The following is a 27,155-nucleotide window of genomic DNA, read 5'->3' as shown; positions in this document are numbered from 1 at the left end:
TTACGGCATCTCCCACAGTTTCTGGGAATCTTGTCATCTAATTTCTAAAGTATCTTCCCTGTTTTGCATTTTTGAATTGCACTCCACACTTATTACTGAATTGTGTTAAGTCTACATCCACTTCTAGGAAACTTAAGATTTAATATGATATTCCCTATTCTGTACCTAACTCTGATAGTCATAATGGATAACTTCTTCAATCCCTGTGGTCCATAATTTAAGTTTTTAATTCCTATTTAAGTTGTGGTCATTTTGCAGTTCCATGTTGCAGGTTGTGTACTACATATAGCTTTTTATATTTTATCCTCCCGTCTTTGCTAAGTTCAGTTGGCAATGATTCAAAGTTCCCCTCAGCTGCTGTTTCCATGACGTATGTCTTCACTTGAATGCAATATTACAGCAGAATCTGCATTGTTTATGATTCATTAAAAAATTTTTGTTAAAAAAATGCATCCAATATTAAAACAAAGTAACAAGCAATTTTTCTGTTTTCACTAATGCACAAATGTGATGATTGCACATGCAATATGCTTATGACCTTCCGGCAATAGTGATTATGGCTATTTCCTCACCCCCCCAAATTTTGAACTATAAACTCGCCTACAAGGGTCATAGAGTGCTTTACTAAAACTCGTACTGAAATGAAGAATTTTGATTTACTGCCAGGGTACCCCCCCAAGGGAGCTTAGCTAAAAGTTGGAATTTGCATCATTTACAACCAAATGGAATGCATGATTTCATCAGCTTTCGCCGAATCAAAGTGCCCATTCATGTTAATGTTGAAGAAATAATGACTTAAAATGTATGTGGAGCTGAAATCATTTTACTAGAATGCTCCCTCTTTCAAAGTGAAGCAAAAAATATATCACTAAACTTGTTATTTTTACAGAATAGAAAGAAATTATACAAACATTTATTGAAAATCATGCTTTTGCAAAAGTAAAAAATGCAATAGGATACTTCAAAATATATTAACTTAAATTAGAAGTTTTAAAAACAAATTTCAAATTATTGGTGCATGGGATGCACCCTATATTTTAGCTGTATTTTGAAGGGGAAAAAAGGATCTTATATGTCAGCAAATACAGTAAGTGTACTTTGTGGGCTTATGTAGTGACACAGTGACTTATTTTGCAAAGGTTTGGCGAACGATCTATATTTACCCAGTTAGGTTCATGCAGACAGCTATATTTTTACTAAGGGCATTAATAAATGCTTATCCTCTCCAAGCAACATTACGCTCAAAGATTATTTTCCTATGTATATTTTTTTATAATGTTTATATACCAGAATTAGATTTAATAAGCAAATCAATGAGGTATGAATACAAAAACAATGGCAAAATGATTTTCTTAGTCATGAAATGAAGCACCAAACAAAGAAATATTTTCTTAACTCTACATTTCAAATATCTGTATCTAATGACTTGATAAAGTTATTGCATGAATTAAACTACATTCATGTGGAAGGTGGCAAATTTCTCTAGCCTTTGAAGTGCTCTGCCTTTTCCCACCTCGCATAATGAAGCCTTCGTTTTTTCAACAAGTAAAAGTGTGCTATAAGAAATAACCAATGTTATTGTGACCAACATATGTAATACACTCCTGCCATGGCAATTATTATTCTGCTGGTTTTCGTGCTTCTATCACCTAGAAGTATGAGGTTGCAATATAGCGTATTTAAGATACACTTTGTGTCCTCAATCTGGGAGCTGGCATAAGTGCCTGTGCACCCTCTCACTGCCTACTGAGTTTGGACACCATTCAAGATGGCATCCACCCTAAATCGAGCAACAGGTGCCTAAATGATGAGCAATTTTAAGCCAAAGATGGCATCAATGTGTTCCTCGCCCATGTACTCTATAATAGCAAATTCTACCTTCTGTCAGGACAGGAGAAATCTGAACGCTTATCAGTGTCAATGCACGAACTGGATTTTGTGGCATCTGTTAACTATTTCATATATAACCTCCCAGCCATGAATTGATAAGTTTTTTAAGGAAATTACTGTAAGTTAGTAGTGGTAAGAAAGAAAACAAGTTGTCAAGTGTATATTATGCCAACGGGCTCTAAAACAAATTTAGTCACTAAAAGCTTACAGTGCAATGATTTTACGTAAATTATAATTGAATATTGTGTGCTAAAAGATTTTATACATAAAGTATTTTACTTAAGTCTTTGTTTATGATTTAAGATAAATGTTTTTCTGAAATTGCCAGCCAAATGGCATGGTAAAATCTATGTCCCATTTCTCAAAGCCGTAATTCATTTACAAGTTCTTGTAATTTGCATGTACATATGGGATCGTAGATTTTTGTGGCGTTCAGATGAAAGATTCTCCATTCTCGGGATGTCACCACGTAGGTTGTTTTTCTGACAACAGTTTCGCCCGTGCTTCAACGAGCGTCTTCAGGTCGAAGTGAAGCTTCGACCTGAAGATGCTCGTTGAAGCACGGGCGAAACTGTTGTCAGAAAAACAACCTACGTGGTGACATCCCGAGAATGGAGTCTTGCATGTACATATTTTGCTGGTGGTAATAAGTGGTACAGAACTTTATTTTTCTACCTATCAGTTTTTAAATTTTAAGTCACAAAATGTTTAATTTGAATGCAACTTCCTAAACAAACTTATATATTGTTATGTTGCTTTCTCCATTTATTTGGCATACCAGTTTGCATGTTACTTTTTTGGCGAATCCCATCAGATATACCATACACTTGGGTGCAATGCAATGCAAATGGGTTAATTATCCATACTTATTATTTCTGACCGCAATTGTTTGCTGAATAAACATGTTTATAGAGAGCATATAGTTGGGAATAATACTCTCTAATATTTTAATATATGAACAAGTTTTGTGGCATGACAACTATCTTCAATATCCAAGCCAATAATAAAATTAGCATTTCATATGCTATGCACATAATTTTATTGTCATATATATTATTTAAAGTCCTCAAAAATTGAATTCTACATTATGTCAATTTTTTAAGATGCTAAGAAACATCAAATCTTTTTTAGGTTTTGTCTCATATAAAGGGGGCTTACTAGATGTTGAAAAACTCATCCAACAATTACAAAGAAGTGAGCGGGCTCGTTCTGAAACAGAGCTGAAACTACAATCATTGCAGGAAGAAATGGGTAAGCTAATTATATAACTATTAATATAATTAGGTTATTCACGAGCTAAGAATATTTAAATAATGGGTTGTTTTAATGCTTCCTTTTCTCTTTACATTTTGGTAATATTTATTGGAATTAATGGTACATTTTACTAAATATCATGTATTATGTGCAAATTGCAATTTAAATAATCAGGAAATTTAATTTTTAAATTAAATTCACGTAGTAGTAGAAGTGTAGTTATTTAGTATTTCTCTTAGCTTTAAAGCTCTGATGGCTGCCTTTTTGTGTACATCTTTATTTTATTCTTGACATAAAAAACTTGCTCAGCTTATTACTCTATTGAGTATCATGAATGTTATAATATTTATAGCTTTTAAAATTGAAGAAGTACCTTTAAAACTACAAAATCATGCAAACAATTCTGAATGTTAAACATCTAATTCAAACATTTCCATGAAACAAAAAATCCTTTAAACTTCACTTGCTTTCTGAATTATACATGCTTTTTCCTCACGTGCAATTAGTGTTCACCTTTTTTTACAGTAAGTTGCCTGCATACTAAATCATTTTTTGGAGTTAAGTGGCATATTTGTTGTGTAATGTGGGCTTATCAAGGAATGCATGCGATGGTCGCGATGAATACAAATATTTGGAAATTACTCTAATCTAGTCTTAAACAATCAGTTTTCATTCCAGCATTACAGTAGCACAATGACAGTAGAATTCAGTAAGTTTCTTACATCTACTATGCATACCATGCTGCTTTAAATTGTTGTAATTAGGGTATTGGTGTGAAGAATATTTTCACCAAGTAACTTTTATGGTGACCATGAGAAATTAAAGTTTGTAAATTTTAGGTTACAATTCTGTTGAAGTTAACATTTTAGTGATCATCAAATTTGCTGCTAATTAAGTCACTGTAATTTTCTGAAAGTGGCCGCTGTGCGAGTGGACAACATCCTACTGTAGTTTTAAGTGTAAATCAACCCTGCATCTGGTATTGTGTGTTCATATACCCCAATGGTCTTGTATCTTCGTGCCTGATGATACAATAACACAGTGAATTAATGGTGCCATTAAAATATTCTGTAGAAAAGATTACCGCTCCATCAAACATTATGTATGCATACAAGTTGCACCGAGTGAAGCCTGAAACCATGAAGTCAACTATAAAGTTTATTTTGCATTTAAATTCATCATGAAAATGGATAAAATGTATTTAAAAAAGCTATCTGATATTCTTATGGACATTTCCATTCTATAGATTCAATGATACCTACAGTCTTCTCATGTGTCACTCTAATCAATGGCATGGGTAAACAAGGGTGTTGCCAACATTCCAATTGTCTTTTAGTCACTGGCAAACCAAAGACTAATTGGTATACTAGTCAGACCACTGTCTACCCCAGCCAAAAAGCAAGTTGAAAGTTTAAGAAAATTTAGAGGTATCAGAAACTGTATTGTAGCCTTTAATGACAAAAGAAATAATGGCGTTTGACACTCAAAACACACTGCTATTTATAATGATATTTTTTGGTAATATCATTAAAAGCTTCTGGTGCAGTTTCATTATTACTTGCACACAAATGTTGTAACTGCCTCAAATCAACTGCAATTAGCATGCATGCAAAAATGAATTGCAAAGTTTGTCACACTCCTGGGAGGCACTATGACATATATTTTTAGTTAAAAGAGTTTTTTCAATTTTTTTCCTTAAAGTTAAGTAAAATGTTGCTTCATCAGTGTAATAACATAAAATCATGGTCAATGAAAAAATTATTTTGCCCTCAGTAGTTTTTGCATCAAATTCAACCAGGTCCTCATAGACATTGTTGAATTGTCCTCTAAATATGCATGGTGAAAGGTCTCATTAAGCCAATGAAGTAAAAATTTTCCACAATGGGCTCACCTTAAAAAAAATTAACAAGACTTACATGTTAAAATGCATGAATACTGCATTTTACCTAGTAATACTCTTATGTCAGTGGTATCATCTGCTAGAATAATTGAATACTAATTTTTTCTTTTGCATTCAAGATGAGGTGAAAGAAACATCTCGTGCAATAGAGAGTAAAACACAAAAAATTTCTGCTGAGTTGAAAGATTCTGTTACCAAGTTGAAAAGTACCGAATCACAACTTCATACAATCAAAGTAAGTGGTGAATTAATTTTTATAAAAGCTATTTTGAATTTTCTTACATGTTGATCTTTAGCATAGCTTGGAATTTATTTTGTTTTAGTCGAAAGCAGATATGTACCTGACTACACTTAATGAAATTCATGAAAAAGTCACTGCATGTGCATTTGGGGTGAAAGCAAATTCACCCAGCAAACGAGAAGAAAATGGGACCACTTTTGAAGGGGTGTCTGTGAAAGAAGAACCCTTGGAAAAAAATGATAATAAGTCAGAATGAGTTTTGACATGAAAATTTCTTTTGTAACATTTTTTCTTCATACCTTGTGAATTTTTTGTTGTCTGCCATATTGTTTGCATAATTGTAAAAAATTATAGCAATGATTGTGAATGAATTTTAACTGTTATTTTGTAATAAAATTTTTCAAAATGAATTATGATGACAACTCAAGTGTATTTCATCTGGTGGCAGTAGGAGGAAATGTGTTTGCTAAATTTTCATGGTTATGAAATTAACTCTTGCTCCTTGATTGGCCCAGAAGGAAATAATTTTTGTATGAAAAAGGAAGTACAGCTTTTAAAGATTATTCTTTGAAAATTTATTAGTTACAATTGGAAAAACTATGAAGATGACATATAATCTTGGATGGGAATCTCTCTACCTGTATTTGATAAAGATAATCAATGACATTGGAGAACTGAAAAAAAAATTATATCTCAAGATGCCTTAAGAAATTTCCCATTCTCTTTGTCTATCTTATCTTTCACTGTTGTGAAATTTGCTGAAAAAGATGAGGTTAATAGCCTTGAATATGAAAACAGATATACAACATACAAATTCATAGAACTCCTGACATAAAATTGATGAAAGTAGTTAATCGCCATAGCCTTGTTGACAAAGCTGAAATGAGTTAACTGGGATTTGCTTAGGTATAAATCTTCAGCATGACGGCTGTTGTTAGAAAATTAGAGGTCATTTCCATGCCTGTATCAAAGATGAACAGTATCATGCATTTTTAACAACTTTTAAGCAACCGAAATCACTTACATTACTATATAAAAGACAAATATTCACCAGTGTGTGTGTGTGCTCCTAACCCTAAGAAGGTAACTACAAATTCGCCCTACCCCGACAGTATGGCTATATGAACTGATTGAAGATAAATTGCTGAGCAGTCTTTACTTCACAACTTCTTTTATGAATCCCATAATTGAAAGCCTCTTTGAAAAAGTGAACTGGCTTTGGGAATAAGAAAAATAAGGGGCTGGATAATCTTTTAGAGCCTGAAAAAATTTGTTGGTAACTACAGAAGTGTACAAGTTAGGGCAATCCCTGAAACATTAGTCTGTGACAATCGCCTAGCATACCAATGAAACAATACGTTTGTTGGATTTTGGTAGTTACAAAAACAATTTCATTTGGAAAGCAAAACAAGAGATTCAAGTGCAACTTCAGCAGTGGTAAATTTTACTAACTGTCGAAATGTTTTCAAAGGAACTGGTTATCCCATAAAGAAATTTGTTCTTGCCATAAATTGTTTCATATGCCATCAGGCTAAGTGGCAGTACTCCTGCTGGACTCATCCCACCAATAAAGCCTACAAAACTTCCTAAAAGCAAGAATTCACTGGTTATCTCTCCTATCTATTGGTCTATTTTCAATGAAAAATAGTTATCATCCACAAAACTGACATCAAGTTGAGGTCCAAGACTTGAGAAAGTGTAGCATGGGAAATAATACAACACCCATATCCTCATCAACTCAGATACATTTGACACAAGATTTAATGAAAAAGTAAGTACTAGAACTAGTGTGATGCTGTGGACATAGAAACTAGGTTAATAAAAATAACATTAGCTGGTTTCCTTCATAGTTGAAACTTTTGCTACCATAACAATGGTAGTAACATATAAGAAAAGAGTCAGCATTTATAGTCTCCTCATCCAGCAATGGCGACTTCAGCATGCAACAAAAAATTAACCTTAAGCCGGAACCCAGTGCAAAAATGTGGGAACACAACTTGGCATTAAAGAGTAAAAGGTGCTATATTAGGAAAGCCGGCAGAAGAATGAAATCTATGAATAGTAAGACACGAAAACATACACTTCAGACATGTAAAATAACTTGGAGACCTGCAGTTAATTGATACAAACAGAGATTGACTGAGGTTTGATGTTATCTAAGTATCAAATGTATAGAATTGTGAAACCGGCACAAATTTCGAGAGCTGTAGTTTACCAACTATTCTATGGCTTCTATTCAAACCAACTGCAACTTTTCCCTCCTACCTCATCCACAGCTTGAAAATAATATTGCCATTAGCCTTGAATGTATGCATGATAATCATCATATTACTCCTATATCACAATCACAGGATCTCCAGAGTATATTTGACCTTTTTGGTCAACTTCATTGATACTCCTTTTTCTATTATCATGGTTCTTGCTAATGTACTCCCAGAAACTTGAAGTAAAAAATAAGTCTTTCACCAAAAAAGAACTACATAATATTCAAATATGTCAAAATGTAATAAGTTTGTGGTTTTATCTCTTGAGTAATTGAAGCACATCACAGTCAAAGTTCCTAGCGAAAGGCAAATTGGGTAGCACATGAATTCAGTTATAAAACACAACAGAGAAGTACCATAACTAATTTAAAGGTACTAAACTCATATTAACGTGAATTCTTTTATTAAAGATGTACGTATAGCGTAGGACTGAATGCTTGCAACTAAGTACATCCATCACTTGATAAAAAGCACTATACTATTAACGAAGAAGGATCCAAGCTGCTTCCGGGAATTACTGTCATGTAGGTGTATTGATGGACAACTGTTTCACCCCCAGTCCTGGAGGCATCTCCAGGTCGAAGCGATCTGCATCGCGTTTTGGCAGCTATACATAGCAGACACTGACTGATACCTTATCTCAGCACTGGGGAGAAACAGAAACCCGGAACATATTGTCCAAAGAAGAGGACGAGTTGATGGAAGATGGGATTCTGGCCAAGAAACAGAGTGAGGAGAAGCCTGGAAAAAAAAATCAGACGACATATGCTACCATCCCATTTGTCGCCGGAATGGCTGAAAAGATAAGTATGCTCCTATAGAAACATAATGTAACAACTAGGTTCTCCAAAACTAGAAATATCAGCGGCATTGCCCCTAAGGAACGAATCCCCAATCTCATGCACAAAGGCATATATGAGATCAAGTGCACATGTGGGATGTCCTCTATCAGCCAAACAGAAAGGTCCATCAGATGCAGAACCGAGGAGCACCAAAGGGCCACAGACAGAAAGCAGTTCTGACTTTCTGCAATCGCCGATCATGCATGGTCGGACCCCGGACACACGATTAAGTTCGACCAAACTAAAATGCTGGTAAGAGAGAGGCAGTAGAAATAATGAAGAATAACCAATTTCAACCATGAGGACGGTAGCCATCCTCGCTGACCCTTACTTCCACATGGAAAAGGGTGATTCCGATTTTGCACTGAGGCTTATATGATCAAGTGCACATGTGGGAAGTCCTATATCAGCCAAACAGAAAGGTCCATCAGATGCAGAACCAAGGAGCACCAAAGGGCCACAGACAGAAAGCAGTTCCAACTTTCGGCAGTTGCTAAACATGCATGGTCAGAACCCTGACACACGATTAAGTATGACCAAACTAAAGTGCTGATAAGAGATAGACATAATTTTCCAAGACTCATAAGAGAAGCGGTAGAAATAATGAAGAATCCCAACAATTTCAACCGTGAGGACGGCTACACCCTGACTTCCACAAGGAAAAGGTTGATTCTGATTTGCCACCAAGAAAGAGCCAATCAGAGAGCTCCAAGCCAGTCAACGTATCCTATATATAATGGCCAAATCACGACGCAGATCACTTCAACCTGAAGACCCGTCCTTGACTGTGGGTGAAACAGTTGTCCATCAACACACTTATGTGACGGTAATTCCCGGAAGCAGCATGGATCCTGCATCAGACAGATGTTGCAGAAGCCTAAGGATTAACTATATTATTATCATTTGGTCATAGTTCGTGAAAAGATGAATCACATTTCTTAGTTAGAGACCTGTAATGTGAAGTAGATAAAGCTGAATGTTAGCAACTAGGTAATTTCATGAACTGAATTAAGGAAATCATGAACATAACAATGGGCAAGATGTAGATGGAGCAAACCTAATTATAAAAATATTATAATTATTCATGATTGAAATTTATGTCATGAAATCACCTCTATGCCATACAATGTTTGAAATAGAATTTTTGATTAAAACATGAGTTAAGAAATTATTCCAAGGTTGAAGTTTTAATTGACTCAGAGTTTAAATACTCTCTTAAAATACTAAAACAGGGCAATGATTGGTTACTCGATAGAAGATAATTAATCAGGTAAGGATTGATGAAAACCTCAAGGAAGAAAAGAAATTTTGAATTTTACAGTTAACAAGACAAAGGAGAAAAATCACACATCCGGAACTTTTGACTCATACAACTCTCGTTACTGACCTTCAACAAACTGAAAAACCTACATAAGTAACCTACTCATTGATATCTATTTTGTTTTCAGACCAGTGTTTTCTCGAACTCCCCAAGTTCTCAGCAATACTGATGATCTAAAAGAACCAATGACACAAATTTCCGGCATTTCAGGGCCATGCTAAAATAAATAAGAAATATATGTAAAGCTGAACCACAAGTCATTGTTGTAACGTAAGCAAAATATCTTTTTTTCAGTTGCCAGTCTTTGTCCTTCAGTTGATAATGGAATTGTGTTAACATGAATCAGAAAAAAAGAGAACCATTAGTAAGATAAGCATTAAAATTTATTTTAGTTGGTGGAACATTCTGCAGTATCTCATCCCTGCACTAAGAATGGCCATCATTTTAAAATATAATATACTAAGAATTTAGTCCGTTTAAAAAAAAGGTCCCTGAATACCCATTTTTAACTCCTTCATCCACCATATGTTGAGCTAAGAAAAGATTTTTAATGATCAACAAAGTATTCAGCATAGACTTTGATACATTCTCTCTTTTTTGAGAAAATACTAGAGGACAATCACCATTACTGTATAAACATGTAGATGTAAATAAATGCATTAAACAAATCGGAGATATTTCTACCAAGGTGACCTCCACTTTAAATACATTTGTTTTCTCACACTTTAGGCGAGTCCAATTTGGTCATTGATTTCAAGTATAGCCTAAATTACTGGATAAATCAATGCACTAATTACATTATCTGTATCATTTCATGTTGATTGAAAATATTAAGGTATTTTTTTCAATTCTTAGGAAAAAAAGGAGTTGATCAGACACTATATTGTTTTTTTTTCTCCACATTTAAGGTCAAAGAAAAATGGAGTGAAATTTTTCTTAGTTTTTCAGGATCTCAAGAGCCTGCAAAGTAATTAATTGAAAACAAATGTAAACCCTTTAATAGAAAAGTTATTACTGTTAAAAAGAGTTATCATTACAAGGAAATTTGGCCTTCAATATTAATGACTATTTTAGCTATCCATGTCATCTGCTTCATTATTAAAACTAAGCATTTCCCTAAAAGATAAAAATGGGAATTTAAGGTCATCCTTATCACTACTTCAGAAAAGTGCACATGGGAGAGAAAAATAAATTATGATTTTAAAATCTCTTCTTATTGGACTGGTAATTTACTTCCCTTTGAAAAGCAAGTTTGACTCATTTGCACCACATGTGGCATTATGAGTTATCATAATAGTTGGGCTACTTGAAATACTAAACTTAGAAGTTTTCTATGCAACTTAGAGGAAGTTTTACACAATAATGGAAGTAAAACACAATTAACCATTCACAGTTTTATTTAACACCAAAAGGCTAGCTAGCTGCACCCATTTCTTCGTACTAAATAAACATTTAAGTACTGTTTAAGTCTTTTACTTAATTGCATACTGAAAGTCAATTTGATTAAAATCTGCTCATTTGTAATTACATCTTCATCTGCTAGAAATAGAAACTATTGGCATTATTTTTAAAGACAATAAACCAAATCATACCATTTAGTTACTATTTAGCACTTTCACAAAATGCTAATGGATGAAATATGAGCATATTAGATAAATTTATGTAGGTGAGGTACCCTTTTCTCATATCAAGGCTGTGTTAACCAAATTATGGGCAATGGTTAATCCTGAGTAACTTTTTATATTAGTCACAGTTGCGAAGTACTTACTCCATATATATTAAATCTTTTCAAGCGTTCAAGTATCTACACTCATTCTGTTCCATTTCGAAAGCCTCATTAGCATTTGTTATTTTAATCTATAGACTTAAGCATGATAACAGTAATAAATTCAAAGATAATTGTGCAAAATTAAGGCTGTCATGCAATGCATAAGTAGCGTAATGACCTTTTCACAGTCAACTTCAAAAACTACAAGATTAACTAAAGATGCAGAATTCCGTGTGCCATTTTCACTATCTGTAATGAAATATGCAAGGTTAAGATAACAATAAAAATAATAATTAGAAACAACATATGAATCAGTTCATTGAAACGAGAATGAAGAATTCCAGTCAGTCACAGTTACATAATTCCATTAATGGCTAAAATAATTCATCCTAATTACCCAATTATCACATGAAGATAATTATGATTTAAGTTCTCTTTTTTTCAATTGCGGTATTGAATTACAGTATGACATGATAATTAATAAATACACAAATTCACCATGCCCTGTTCCTTTAAGCCACATACTAGAAGGTTGATTTCAACACCATTTGCCAGATTCACCTTGCATTCACACTATTTATGAGGATAGACTTTAGTGTATGAACCTAGTTGGTTGGCTAATTAAAAAATGAAAACTCCATCAAGTAGTGTCAATATCACCCCAGCAATTACCTTAAACCATTTAAGTTAATCCTGACTGATAAATGCTTAAACACATTTTTGATCTTAAGGAGAATTTATTTTTTACTCAGTAACTCGCAATTGACACTATGCATACATCATAAACAGACTACGATTATATTAGGAAAAATACCTATGTAAGCATGCTGATAATGTTTTCAAATAACCTGTGGAAGGACTAACATAAAGGATGATAGAAACATGCATGATTCTTTTCACTTTGGAATTTACTAACAAAGAGAACATTGCACAACAGGTCAATTGTCCATTGAATAGTTGTTTTCAGACCTCAGAGGAATGTTTCGTCACCATGGCATATGGTAATTTCAACTGAAATGGTCATAGCTGTCAAGTCATAATACATTGAAAATGCATTAACACAAATTTTCATAGAGTAAATTCACTGAAATCTTCTCTGCAATTAACAAAACATTGTTAAAAGTAGTTTAATGGCTTAAGTAGATTATTAGACCCTGGGACTTCTGTGCCCTGCCTAACAAAGCATTAGACATTGTAACACCCTACAATCCAATGAATTGTACAAAATGTTCATCTTCCTTAGAACTCTCCATCTCAACCAACAGCGATGTTGCTACAGGAACGTACTCAGTTAAGTCACCATTTAACTCCGGTTAATAGTTTTGCCTCTCACCTCATTTTTTTCCATTCAATAATGAGAATTTTCAGAAAATTTATAGCAGGCAATGATAAAATACTTGGCTGGTGTCAAGGGAATATTGGCGACTTCTTATTCTGAAATCACACTCCAGCTAACCATCCTGTCAACAACAACTGGGAAGGTGTCTCTGGATATTAAAATGATTATACTTTCTGCCTATTCTATTTTTCCATTCCCATCTACATCCATATCTCAAAAGTCTCAAACTTACACCAACCCTCAAGTCTAACAATCAAATTTTGGACCCATTTTCAAATTTAGCAGCAGATACTGAGAAATTTTCCACGGAAACAGACATGCAGTTGACAGCAGTTATCTATTCCTTCTGCCCATCAGTTGTTTTTAAATGTTCCACAGCCAAATGCCTTCGCTATTTTTCCATCAAAACATAAGAACCAGTATCTATCCACTGAAAACCTAACAAGGCTTTGAATGACTAACCATCAGGTTTCCCAATAGACAAGGATGCATGAAACAACACCCATTATACGTGGTCTGTGCAATAAATGCACTAACTGTTGCAATCTGGTAGCCATGACACGGACTATATAGCCCACTATCGGTGCTATTTGTCTGAGACCCTATGTCCTTGTTTTCATTGTTTGTTGAAAATGGAAATTGACGAAATCACTGAGCAACAAATCAACATCAAGTTTTTGGTGAAGTGCAGTGGAAGTTATCAAGAAATTACTGAAATGTTGACAGCTGTTTACGTTGATAATGCTCTGAAGAAAGCATCCGTTTTCAAGCGGTTTAAGCATTTTAAAGATGGCCGACAAGATGGCCACCTGTGTTGACGACAATATTGATCGTGTGCGGTCCCTTGTCCTTACCGATCGTCGAAAAACTGTCCAAATGATAGCTGATGAACAGAATTTAGGAAAATCAACACTGCACACTGTTTTAACCAAACATGATGGATGGATCCTCCACCATGACAATGCACCTGCACATTCAGCATTGATTATTTGCCAGTTTCTGGAAAAAAATCAATCACCATCCTTGATCATCTTCCTCCTTTACCACATCTCGCCCCCAGCGACTTTTTCCCACTCCCAAAATGTAAAAATGTGATGAGGGGACATCACTGGGAAGATGTGGACACAATAAAGCAAGAAACAATGAGGAAATTAAAAAGCCTAACAGTCAAGGACTTCCAAGGGTGCTTTAAACAGTGGAAAAGAAGATGGAATAAATTCATAGAAACAAATGGAGAGTATTTTGAAGGGGACAAAATCGATATAGACTAAATTTTGCAAAATAAAGTTTTAATGGCCTCAATTTGCCTATTTATTGGACAGAGTAGTACAGTACTCGAACCCAAACTGGGTATCCATTAAAGAACTTCCTGATCAAAATGTTTAAGTGTGAATGGGACGTTTTGAGTTCCACTTCAAACCTTTAAGCCTTAGCATTTAATACAGGAATCTGCCAGCGTTGAGTACAATTCCCACAAAACAGATCTATTGAAAAGTTCTTAATATAAACACTGAGAGGTATTTTGTATGCACACGCAGAGCTATATCCCTACTGACAATGGTAATGTTCTTACCATTCATATTCTTTCACTGCTCCAGCAGAACCATGATTATGGCACATTCAATTAGCGTACCCTCAGGTCACTTATAATAATTCAGCCAGCATGAAAATTAGCTCAACAGTCCAGGAAGTAAAATTAACATATCTGGCACATTAACATTCAGAGGATGGTTACATTTATTGGTAACATGTACAGAAGCCTATTGTGAAAAGAACTTTTCAGTTAGGACTTAAAAAGAACATGGATGGAACATAACTACAATTTTCAGTGAGTTCTCTATTTAGCTATTCCAATTTGGGTTTTTTTTTAAATGGCACACAAAACAACAAACCTATCTTCTTGGAAAGACAGCTCTGAAATTAATAAATGGTAATTTATTACTCTTACATCAACACCTGGCTTCCACCTGTATCTTTGTTTCCTTAATTCAAGAGGAGAAATCCATCCATCTTGTGTATAGCAGCATGTTGTTGAACTAATTGATTTCAAACTGCAAACTATGTGACGACATAGAAAAAAAACCAGGAACTGAGTGAAAATAATAGCCAACCTAAGGATTGGGAGAGATCATATCTAAAGAGGTTTTTGATTTATGTTTAAGTAAATCATTCATTTGACCACGCATTTAATTTATTTCCTAAAGGGTAGCGTACAGTATTTGTAGTGCTCTCCAAATCCACTCAGGAGTGAGACAGTTAGGGCCTGAACGCCACAGAAAATGAACTTGAGTCTTAGACATGGGGGACCAAAATCAGCCCTCAAACTAATCCAATCCTTGAATCCTTGGAGCTGACACAAGGAGGGAAGGAAAACTGATTTATTATTCAAATAGGCTCTGAAAGCAGTAAAAAAAAAGCCATTACTCACTGCAAAATAGGTCTTGAAACTTGGGTGTGTTACAATTTACACTAATAGGCCAACCTTGGATTGAAACAAAGAAGAAATACAAATTTTACCAAAGTTCCTGGAGTGTCATCATTTAAGATTATCGAGTCAACATTTTATTTTCACTTCTAAAACAATGAAGTTGACAAGAAAAACATTCAAGGGCAAAACTCTCATAGCGCACACATTAATAGAGGTACATGTAACTTCTATAATGTTTCATGGAACTGTTCAACAGTATTACTGCCTGGAATCACTGAAGTTTTAATGCAGTTCTCTCCCCAAAATTCCTGAGAACAAAAGGGGTTTTTGGTATATTTTAGATGAAAATAATTTAGAGTGTTCACTATTATTTAGTAATATTACTCCAAATTAATGCAAAATAAATAATTGAACAAGCCAGTAGCCATTTGTCAATTTTGATTAATTACCCCCCTAATTAAGGTTATTTCCCATACACAATGCTACACCCCTGATTAAGGCAACTCTTTAGTGCCTTAACACAAGTCTTGTATGATGACGAGAAAATATTTTCACAAAAGTGAAAACTAAGCACTTCAGATAGGCATAACTGTCCACATATTTAAACATCTTAGCAATATGCTAGCTTTTCCGAGCCAGTTCTTTTCAGACAAATAAATGCTGTTATTCACAGTAACCATATGCTTAAGACCCACTTATCTTGCAGCTCAACTTCATGGACTCCTGGAAATAACTTCTTTTGAAATAGTATCTAAATAGCACCTCTGATAAAGGCTTTGAGTACAAAAAATTACAAAATCGAGTATAGAGCTCAATTTCCATCGAAGGATAACAGAATCCAGAAAAATTTTAATTTACACAAGAAGCTTGGTATATTATGGTTCAAGTACAAGAGAAAAAATTTCATGCATGAAAAACTTATAATGCATGGAGTATCTCAAATAGTTTTTTTTTATAACCAGCAATAAAATAGATAAGTTCTTCTACTTATAGATTAACTTACAAGTTTTCCATCCTTTTCCAGTTTATGACTGTCAACATTTTTTGTAGCTTTCTTCTGTAAGTAAACCAATCACTTTGCATCCCAGCAAATGGTTTACAAGCTGACGATTCCATTTTATTTAAGGTCACCAATTTATTGAACTTACCTATGGAAGAAGTTTGCTCCTTTTATAAACTGGTCCTTAAATGGGCTAATGTTTTCTTCTCAGAGCCCATAAGGTGTACAAATAGTATCCAGAGACCCACAGCATTCCCTTTCAGAATCATCAGCCCCTTTGGAACAGGCAACCTTTCTGGATAATGTTCATAACATACCCACACCTACAAACCCTGATGTATTCAAAAGAACTTTTAGTGTTATAGGTAGGGTGGACAGAGAAACTCCACTCACAAATCACATTGGGTACAAAGGTTAATTAGAAAACGGCTCATCCATTCTTGGAATCACTATCATCACAAAAGTTTAAGAACAGCATGTGGGACAAGAAAACCAATATGATTCATTCAATTAATTTTTGTGACCCCGCAACAGGCAATTATTTGTCTATTACCAACCCCATTTAAGTGCAGCTATTACAAAACACTATAACTGACCAAAAACTAATATTTAGTCATACATACATTTGAACATCTTCCAATTAAAACTTTTATGCACACGTGAAAGAAAATTATAACAGCAGCACTATTGCTGCTTTGCGCCAGGATATACTAATTTAATTAGCTGCACATCATTAGTTCAATAGGCATTAGTTTTCCCATGATAGTCCTATTTTTACAGGGATGTTGGATGAGTTACCATCTATTTTCAAGTATCTGGCTTAATTAGGTTATTATCTTGCTATCATTTCAGGAAAAAATTTAAAATGATAACTAATGAATACTTGATGCGAGGCTCTCCTGTATGATTATTTCAGTAAACATGTTTTCACAGCATCTGCTTACCTGAGTCTCACTCTCAACGGAGAAAAGGTGATGTTTAATCAAAAGTTGCTTTCTACGGTAATTGAATAACTGCTGTTAAAAAGAATAAAATCCCTTAAAAATTATGATTAATCTTTATCAGTGAGGAATATAATTCATAAATAAGCACAGAGTTTGCCTTGATTGCATTGACATAAGGTTTGTAATTTGAAATATACATTAATTTTACTCTACATAATTTCACAACTAAATGTTAAGCTTACTCATCATTTCCATACGACTGGACCTTTACCCTTTCTTCTAAGGAGCAATATCTTCACCTGAGTAAACACCACCTTTCCTTTATGGCCTTAATAATTCATCACTTGTGCCAATGAATTTCCAACTTTGTCCCAAAAAATAATCAGGTAGTGTGTCAAACTCCTAGTGTAAAGAATGGTTAAGTACATTTTTGCTGCAAAAAATCAACTGTAATATTTGATTGCATCAAATAAAAGTCTATTGTAGGAGAATGTGTTAACTGCACTAACAAAGAGCAATTGTTATTAGTAGCCAAAAAGTCATCACCAGCAAATGTCAACACAGCTAATTAATTATATACATCCTAAATTGAGTCGCTGGGATTAAATCTTAGTAAAAATTGCACTTTCCTGAATTAAGCTACAAAGAAAAAAATACACTGGTTAAGCTAAAAGAAGGACAAAATAAATGTTATGCACTTTCTCATTAGTAGTACAATAAAAATACCAATTTTCAGTGAATACTCATGACTTTTCAGAGGGCAGAGAGCCAACTGAAAATAAGTAACTCATACTCAATGAAATTTTACAGCAACAATTATGCACTTTACAGATTTGTGAAAAGTGATCAATAATTGTGGGAGACGTGAGGTATGCTACAATTCCAAGTCAGCAAATCCTGTGTGAAAAATGTATCATAAAGTTTGTACTTGGCTATTTTAAAAATCTTTTTCCTCGTGAGCTATAATAAAATGCTATTACAACAGACTAATCACTCCTTAGTATAACCTAATTGTTGATTTTTTTGTACGACACCCACGTTGCCAAGAAATGCATCACGATTTTACAAAAAAAAGCCAACATTTGCAATTACTGTTAGAAGTGTCAAAAGTTAGGTTTTAATGGACAGAAGAGTTTGTATAGCCTCGTACCACAATTCTATACTATGATTAGTCAACAAAACTTCACGTATCATTATATATCAGCATATTTTGCCTCCCTGCAGTATAGCTAGGACAAAAATCTGTCATAAAATGTTTTGGCACATTACGCAATTACAGAGCATTAAATAAATCAGTTCTAAATACATTAGGAGGAAGAAAACATAATTATATTGGAAAAAACTAGTCGGAAAGTTAAAATAAGGGTTTACATTTGAATGTGCAATTAAGTCAGGATTCCCAAGTCTTGACCTCAGCTCCTTTCCTATTCCTGTGTATGAATTTCAGCATTGTATATTTTGAATATATTTTGAGAGCAATTGAAATTTCTTCGGGTCACATTATTAGGTAAACTTATGTTTTACAAGGCACATCAAATGGGCTGGAAGAGAAAAATGATTTCTCACAATGAAAATATATTCAGCTACAACCTATTTATTTTAAAAATATTTTATTTATGCCAAACAAAAAATAACAGGGAATCAAAATAGTCAAATTAACAAGGAACATTGTATTGGTTAACATTTGAAATGGAAATTTTTCATGAAAAAGAAAAGCCAACAGGATTAATTATTTTTTTTGAACCTGCACTTGAGACACAGTACATACCAGTTTATTATATAAAAAATCCCAGTAATCTTTTGTCCAATATTTTTTTTCCTGATAGCAACAACTAAAGGTAGTCTCACAATTAAAGGTAATGCTTATTATATTTTATTTCAGCCATAAATTAATTCAATGGAACCAAATTAATGATTTAACATCAACATGTCATTGATAACATTTAAACTTCAATACCATTTAGGTGATGAATTTGGGATTGCAATGACAAATAAAATGGCATGAAACTCTTTTAAGTTACTAATATTTGCATATTCCAAATATTATGAGCTGATGGATAAATAAGCTCAAAGTAAATTCAAGAAGGCTATATACCTATAACCTGTAAAATCAAAATGTGATATTACAATTTATTTTTAGAATATATCTAACATAATGAAATAATTAACAGCTCTCAGGTGATTAGCATTGAACAACAATTTTCGTGGATACTCAAAGTCTATAATTTCAGCTTATAATGATTAATATATCACCATAAGGGAATTTAATTAAACAAAAAGAAATGAAGCATTAAAACGTAGCTATTGCATGTCAGTTGATACATTTCACCCTAATGAGAAAAATATCTCTCATTTTAATCACTAAATACCTTTAGAATTGTAAAATCATTTTATTTTCATCAGTTAATTGACTTGAAAGAAAGAAATAATTAAACCAATGATAAAGATTACATATATAATTTTTTTTATAAATGACGTACACTTTGTAATGCCAGAATAAACTTTTGATACATCTATAGGATGGTACACTAGCATACCATCGTAAGGTCAATGATTGTCAACATCTCAAGTCAACAAATTTGTTGTCACTAAGCCACATCTCACCATAGCAGTGTGCTAAAAACCTTATTATATACATCTACATAATGGAATCCATCATTCTATGACTGAAAATGTCACAAAGAGTACTCCGACCACCTTACCTTGTTGAAAGTTCAGCTTTTTAAAATAAACATAGTTTTACATGGAATAAGCGTTAGAATTAAAAGGAGACCTTATGGTTAACAATTATGTAACAGTTTGGAACTGGTCCTACTGCTTAAAAAGAGAAACCATTAGTTATTTTTCACCTTTATTCCTACTTTCATAACGTGAAAGTAAATACAGAGACAAAAATTAATCACACTGCATCACTGGCCTACAGCATAAGAAAAATTACCCCCAAGGAAGTTAGACAAAATTACATTTAAACAATTTGAAAATGTTTACATTATTTCCTGAATTTGGCAAGCATGACACGTTTTCTTTACATATGTATTACTCATTCATAACACCAGTGAATAACATCAGGAAAAATTAGAAAATTAATAAACCAATCTCTAATCCCAACCATTTGAAATGTCCTTTTTTTTACCAGGTTTCAAATTGATAAGTGAGATTTGGTACAACCAGGTTGGATGAAAGGAAAGAACAAAACTATGATGAAATGCATTTCAATTGCCTCCACAGCCAGGATCAAAACTTTTACCACCTCCTGTAGAGTAGTATAGCCATTAATAATGAGTAATTCAACTCAACAATCAAGATATTTCAAAATATCACGAGGCAATAGTGCACAAAATAAGAGCAAGTTTGTAAAACTAAATAAATGGTCCTTAAAGTAAAACACACCAGAAAATATTATGACCTTGCTTTCTCTTGGGCCCACACAATGGTCATGTAGACAATTTAGCTAATGCTGCAATCAAATGCTAAAATAGAGACATGTAAAGAGCAAAGAAATCTGTATACCTGGAGTTATTTCACATGCAGTCATTAGAGCAAGTAGTATGTAAGGTGCAATCATGCACAACTTGGGAGACTTGGAAAATTTGACCTACTCACACAATGGTGTACGATGTTCGCAAGGAGTTGCATAAAGATCTTATCGATCACGGACAAAATTAGACTCACAAATCAACATACTGGGAAACCCGTTTTAATTCTTCTTCAGCGTTGATAAGACCAAGGGACTATCTAATTATAATCAATTCCAGAAAACTGACAAACTTTGGGAGTGAACTGATGACAATTTATATGCACTGTGAAGCATGCCTACAACCATAATTTGTACATTTTTATTGATATAAACTTTTCTTGATTTTTCATTTATATATTTACCTCAAAATACAAGTCGTCAACAATTGAGTCCTAGGGCTACAGATTCTACAGCTACATAAGACCTCATGAGCTTCTGAAGTTTGTAGGTCCCTGATTCACTCAGGTAATCCCATAATTTTTGTACATTGGGACTAATTTCAGGGAACACTAATTTCTTGTAAACAGATTTGTTTAACGTCAATGACCTCAAGGTGAAAATTTTCAGAGGAACTTTATGGGATCAAACCCTTTATCTACAAATTGGCCTTTATAAGAACAACACTCTCATGGGAAAGGAAAGTAAATCTTAGATACTACTGACAAATATATTTCTATGCTACCTAAAACCCAAAAATTTTGCATTGGCAATTAAATATGTAGAGAACACATGTCAAATAATTTCCAAGTGTACTTTTGAATAAGGAAATTGATGAAGATTTAACCAAAGCTAGAGAAAATACTTGAGTTATCAATTTAACTTCTCAATAAAACTACAGCAGTATGCGAATTACCAATTATAAGTTCTTAATGAAACATTTGGGATGTGTAGTTTCTTACAATTTGGAAGCTTATATGCGTCACCTTAGTCAACTTGAGATGCTTAAAATTCACCTTAGCCTACGATGACCTATATGATCCTAGCTCTGCTAGGCAACAGTAAGGGTTCAAGAAAATAATGAAGTCTACCAATCACTTGTTAACTACATCTAATCAGTATATAATGCACTGTCGATCATGAGAGATGATACATGATAACTGCACACAACACATCCTTAACTAAGGCAGGATTCCAAGCCACACTAATGAGATGAAGGAATTCGGAAGCTTAGTCCCCTAATACTCACCTAACCAAAGTAAGCATAACCATTTTTTTTCTAAATGGCTGCAAATCAATTTACCAAACTTGTACATATTTTCATCCAATTCAATCTCATCAAATAAGCAGCAGCTCATTTAAAACAAAAATAGGAGCTTTATATAACGTAGTACTTCATTCTACTCAAAGCTAAAAGGAAAGAAAAATAGGTAAGAGCATGGGTGTCTTCCTTTTCCATAGTACCATCACTACAACTTACTTTCAGAAGCAAAATATTCCAAATTTAACCCCACCTCATGCGGTGTACTTCCCCTTTTACTTAAAGGCCATTTATTGGCCAATTAGTAAAGATTATATTAATAAATGTGGTCAAGGTTTAACTGGGAGGAGGTGGGGGGGGAGGCGGAGCTAACAGGCTTGGGAGACCAGCCAGTGCATTCAGATCCACCCCTGGTGCACCACTCTGTCCACTTCCGGCCTGCGAAGTCATCGGGGGCGGTTGAACCGGTTGAGGAACGCCTACATAACCTCCTGTCTGCTGCTGCCATGGGTACATGCCCGGCGGTGGGGGCCGGGGGACCGGCGGAGGCACTGGCCCTGGTGGCGGAGGCACAACACCGCCTTGCTGCCAAGGCGGGAGATGTGGAGGTGGAGGCACGGGTTGGCGTGTCGGTCTCATCCATGCTGCCATCTGATCTGGACCTTGAGCACCCGGTGGAGGAGGTGGGGGCGGAGCGCGGAGGACCCCCGGGGGAGGGGGTGCACCAGGGTAACTCGGTTGTCCACCCATTGCCATCTGCCAGGGGGGAACCGGGGGTCCGGCAGCGGTGGTTCCAGGAGGACCTGGAGGCGGCGGCCTGTTGATATTGGGAATGTGGCCAGCAGCACCTTGGGACATACCAGGCTGCATGTGTGGCATTTGCATTTGCTGCTCGTTCCACGGGGGAGGAGGGGGTCGGGCTGGAATCATCCCTGGTCTCATTGGTTGGCCGACGGTGGGTGTGGTGTTGGTATTGTTGGTGGTAGTAGCAGCCTCTGGTCTCGACGGCGGTGCACCAATGGCCCGGGGTCTCGCTTGCCGATCGAATAAATCGACGGTTGGTCGTCTGACGTCGTTATTTCGATCATTGGGGTCTTTCGCTGGTGGGGGTGGTCCTTCTCCCAACTCGGCCATTAGTGACATGTACTCCTCATCAATCTTGGTCCTGTCTTGGCAAGTCGAAGACGGTCCAGCCCCAGCAAGTTTTTGCCGGCAGTCACGAGCGATGTGACCAGCCCCACCACAATTGGTACACACCACATTCATTGTCACATTCGGTTTATCCGGACACTGCCACGACTTATGGGTGGACGCACCACAGTTAGAACATCTTGGTCCATCATTCTCTCTCAGAGTGCCATTTAACAAAGCCAACTCTCTCAGTTGCATTCGCCGTAGATCGTTTTGCCCTTCTGGAACTTCTACTCCTTGTCGAATAATCTCTTTGATCTTTTCCACCGCTTTTTTAACAGACTCAGGATTATTAGCGGTAACATACGCATGAAGAGGTTCATCTTCCCCTGGCAGTGGCTGGCCATCCTTACGACCTACTTTACCTTCTTTGACTGAACCTTTACCTCGAATTATAATTTTGGCTCCCGTGTCGCGTTCCATAGCTTTTAGGGTGTTCCCTCGAGGTCCAATAAGTAAGCCAACAAAGTTTATATCAGGATGCTCCTCCTGTGGAATCATTACTTTATCACTGACACGAACAACTGGAGGTTTATAGTCCGATGGCGGCTTATAGTCCGTCACCAAAGACATCATTTGTTGAATCAAATGGTGACGATCTTCTTCTAGTTTTTTTCGTGTGCGGTACTCACGAGTATTGAGTCGCTTTCCATCACTGCTGTATATTGGTTCAGGAGATGGAGATCGTTCCTCCGGGTTAGCGGGGATACCTAGATCACCACTTCGAAGCTTCCTGCTGATTTCCTCGATTTGTAGCTGAACTAAATAAGACTCTTCTTGGGTTTTACTTAGATTGGACGGAAGCACCGTGGGCATCCCAGGAATGAATGTTTTCTCCTTTTCATCCCCACCCCACCGAGATTTCTTTTTCCTCTGCCTCCGTTCCTCTCTGGTTTCTTCATGCTCCCGTTTTATAGATTCTTTCCCATTCGTGGCATGCATATAGCTGGGATTTAACAATGAGCCTCCCATTAACTTTTTATTTACTGACGACAGCATGTTTAACTTGCCTATCTGCGTCGAGTTTGATCCACTATAAGACATTGTGCAATATTTATGGCTTCTAAGAAAATACTGAGTTAGTAAATGGCGTCGAAAGGATGGCACAAGTCAAAAAATTCCACACATGCCTGAAATACAACGTTCACAATTAAAACTTGGACACAAACGCAGAATGGCGTCGCTCACCGTAATTTTCACTAATAATTCTTTCGCTGTCATTTGTTTTCCGGATGCTAACAGCCAGCGCCAAAACAGTCAAAACGGCAAGCCACGTCAGCTGAATGTTTACATAAGACGGCAATAAATTGAAATTTCTCATAAATGTTTAGACAATCATGAACATTATAAAATCGGATTATGTATCATCATCAGATTTTATCACCTACTTGGGATTATAGTGGAAAATTGATAATGCCATCGGTCCTTCCACTAAGTTAGTCTTCTGGATTAATTTGTTAGTAAGCAAAGTCATCGTTCATCCTACAAGCCTTAACCAGTTTAATTGTGTAGAATTATAAAATTACATGATTATTTGAGTGATTACTGTTATTTCTTGGCGAAAGAATAGGTTTTGAGTAAAATATGTGAGTGGTTATGCAAGTGGAAAATATTCTCATAGGCATGGTATATTTGATAAGAAAAATTACGACTCGCGCGACCTTAAATGTTTTGTATCAAATTCTTGACGCATGTTCTCGTTGCGAATGCATTTCATTGTGGAGAGGTACGAATTCTAAGGTTTAGTGATTATTAAGATTCACTACTGACGATTTCAACCCTTAATGTCTTTTCTTTGAGATGTTTTTCACGCCAAACGTGATGTATGTGCTAACTTCGAATTCAACTTGTTTCAACACCACCAGACAGCATTGGTTGATGATGATGTTACAGGATACCTCCCGGGGACTTTCCTTGAGATAAATCATGTTAATTTGCAGATTTTCAGAATTAATCATTAAAATGATTATCTTACGATGTTATTCAGACTCGGGATGAAATCTTAAGATAAATGTATGCGAATCTTTCCCCGAAATTTCACCAATGAGTAATGCCAACTTCGGTGTCATAGTTGTTTAGTAACAGCAAAGCAGCTGCTGTTCCTTATCGTTTTAAAATTGAAGCCATTCTTCCCCTCATATGCTAATTCTTTCCATGCCCCGAAATCTACAAACCCCTTCATTTGGTTTGTGCCTTGACATTGGAACCTGCCCTGTATTCAGATACTGAAAACTCTACATAGGCGCAAATGCCAAATCTATCCAGTGTTCTTTTCAGGGTCACCAGTGGCTGATTTGATTAATGATATTTGGTCTTATCGCTTTGTAATTAATTTTACTTCTTGTGTGAATAACCAAATACATTTCCAGAATCTTTAATAAAAGCTCATATCCGCACTCGACAATTTTTAAGGAATTTGTTCCTCTTTTAGTCTTAATTTGCTTCCATTTTTTGCAGGTGTAAATTTTAAAGTATATCTTGATGGTTTGTTAACAAGTTGCTTACCCATGAGCAGGTAACATGCATGTTCCTACTAAATGTTACTGGCCATTCAAATTTTTATTTTCCTTGCAGTGAAAAGCACTTGTCGCCGAGTAGGGGTTTGTTGTAAAAATGCTAGGGGAAACATATAAATTCATTGAGTGGAAGGCCGTGGCAATCCATCATTCAAGCATTGTGGTGGCTTAGTGTGAATGAGATTTAAATTAAATATGAACCATGTTTGTTATATTATATTAAAAGAATGGGTGGAGACTGAGTGAAGTGTAATCTCGAGTAGAGAGAAAGATAGACTCTTATTCTTATAGTGGTGTGAATAATGCCTTGGTTCAATAACAGTAAATACTTTCTGTCAATTTCTCCAACTTTCTAGTGTTATAGTGGCATTTATTTACTCTATCAATATAGTTTTGAAAATACTTGACCCAAATTCCATTATATTCTAGAAATACATAGATGTGCTGAAACATTGCCACTGATTATTGCGATTAGTACCTCAAAGATCTTTGGCATTAGTTTCTATGTTGAAAGCACAGTGCATTTAGGTACAAAACACTTTCATTCTATTGCAGATATTTATTACCCATATACATCTCGTTAGCAGTAATGAGATAAATGTATGCTGGGTTTGCTGGCCAAAATAAACCGAGTCAAATGTTGATAACCTGAAATGTTAATATTTATAATTCAGTTATTATGTTTAACACTTGGATGTAATATCACATTTGGTCATTGATTGTTGTTTTATGTTCGTACACCATGCAAAACTATACTGTATACTTAAATCGCTATACAATATATACAGGTGATAGTCAAACAAATTTTTGACGGCAATAACTCAGCTGTTAATAAATAACATTTATGGAGTAAAAACAGCCTCATTCTAAATGAGGGAAAACTATTGCTTCAATTTCATTTAAGACATTCCTAGCGATCCTACCCTTTACTAAATAAAAGTGAAAACGACATGTGAAAAGCATACCACTATCAAATGAATTGTGAAAGAATAAAACTTCGTAATTGATTTTTTCAGGCACAGTTTCATGGAATCGATTCATATTGAATATGAAAACATTATTACTTAATGATTCCACTACTTGACACCTGTGCTAATGATAGAAAAACCCCTCTACTTCCCCCACACCCTTGACCTCAGAGATATGTAAAGCACTTTGCATTAATGTCTATGAACAGCTTAAAACCCACCCACTTTCCTCCGCCATTAAGAGTCCTCCCCAAAGTGCTATGCTCTCTACCCTTCCCTCCAACAATCATTGCTCACTTCTCTCTCCCACCCACCCTGCCAGGCCTTCCCACCTACCAGTCTCTACCTGAGTGTAGTATAGATAGATGGATGTCTGTAAGAGTTATTTCCTGAAGATGACAATAGATATCAAAACCTGGGTCATATCAAAATAAATTTTCTGAGAAATCACACACTTAGTTACTATTTTTTTAATTTCCAATAAAACTTCATAAGTTCTGCTGATTTTATTTTAAACCATTCTATCCTGAGCCTTTTAAAACTTATATTTTCTCACAAAATCTCTCTGCCACCA

The 27,155-nt window shown here is 35.2% G+C and overlaps 2 protein-coding genes across 3 annotated transcripts in view; one reads left to right on the top strand and one right to left on the bottom strand.

Moving 5' to 3' along the window:
- LOC139686798 (cell division cycle and apoptosis regulator protein 1-like) overlaps positions 1-5,695 on the top strand; it is a 55,302-nt gene extending 49,607 nt beyond the window's left edge. For both annotated transcript variants that reach the window (XM_071583846.1, XM_071583845.1), the window contains exons 22-24: positions 3,022-3,141; positions 5,164-5,279; positions 5,368-5,695. In XM_071583846.1, coding sequence (XP_071439947.1) covers positions 3,022-3,141; positions 5,164-5,279; positions 5,368-5,541 — 410 coding nt within the window. In that variant the 3' untranslated portion in view covers positions 5,542-5,695. The remainder of the gene's footprint in view (positions 1-3,021; positions 3,142-5,163; positions 5,280-5,367) is intronic.
- A 13,119-nt stretch (positions 5,696-18,814) lies between these two features.
- Positions 18,815-24,289, bottom strand: LOC139686797 (splicing factor 1-like). The gene has a single exon (XM_071583844.1). It carries the CDS (start codon positions 24,139-24,141, stop codon positions 22,243-22,245), a length of 1,899 nt encoding a protein of 632 aa, XP_071439945.1. The 5' UTR covers positions 24,142-24,289; the 3' UTR covers positions 18,815-22,242.
- Positions 24,290-27,155: the final 2,866 nt, after the last annotated feature.

Source organism: Hetaerina americana, unplaced genomic scaffold, assembly GCF_022747635.1.
Source record: "Hetaerina americana unplaced genomic scaffold, ioHetAmer1.1.p SCAF_15, whole genome shotgun sequence".
In the NCBI taxonomy this organism is placed as follows: Eukaryota; Metazoa; Arthropoda; class Insecta; order Odonata; family Calopterygidae; genus Hetaerina; species Hetaerina americana.
The sequence above is the reverse complement of the archived record's forward strand: the minus strand, read 5'-3'. Positions and strand labels throughout refer to the sequence as shown.

Coding starts and splice junctions, on each gene's coding strand:
- LOC139686797 (XM_071583844.1), bottom strand. CDS start 24,141: ATGTCTTATAGTGGATCAAACTCGACGCAGATAGGCAAGTTAAACATG.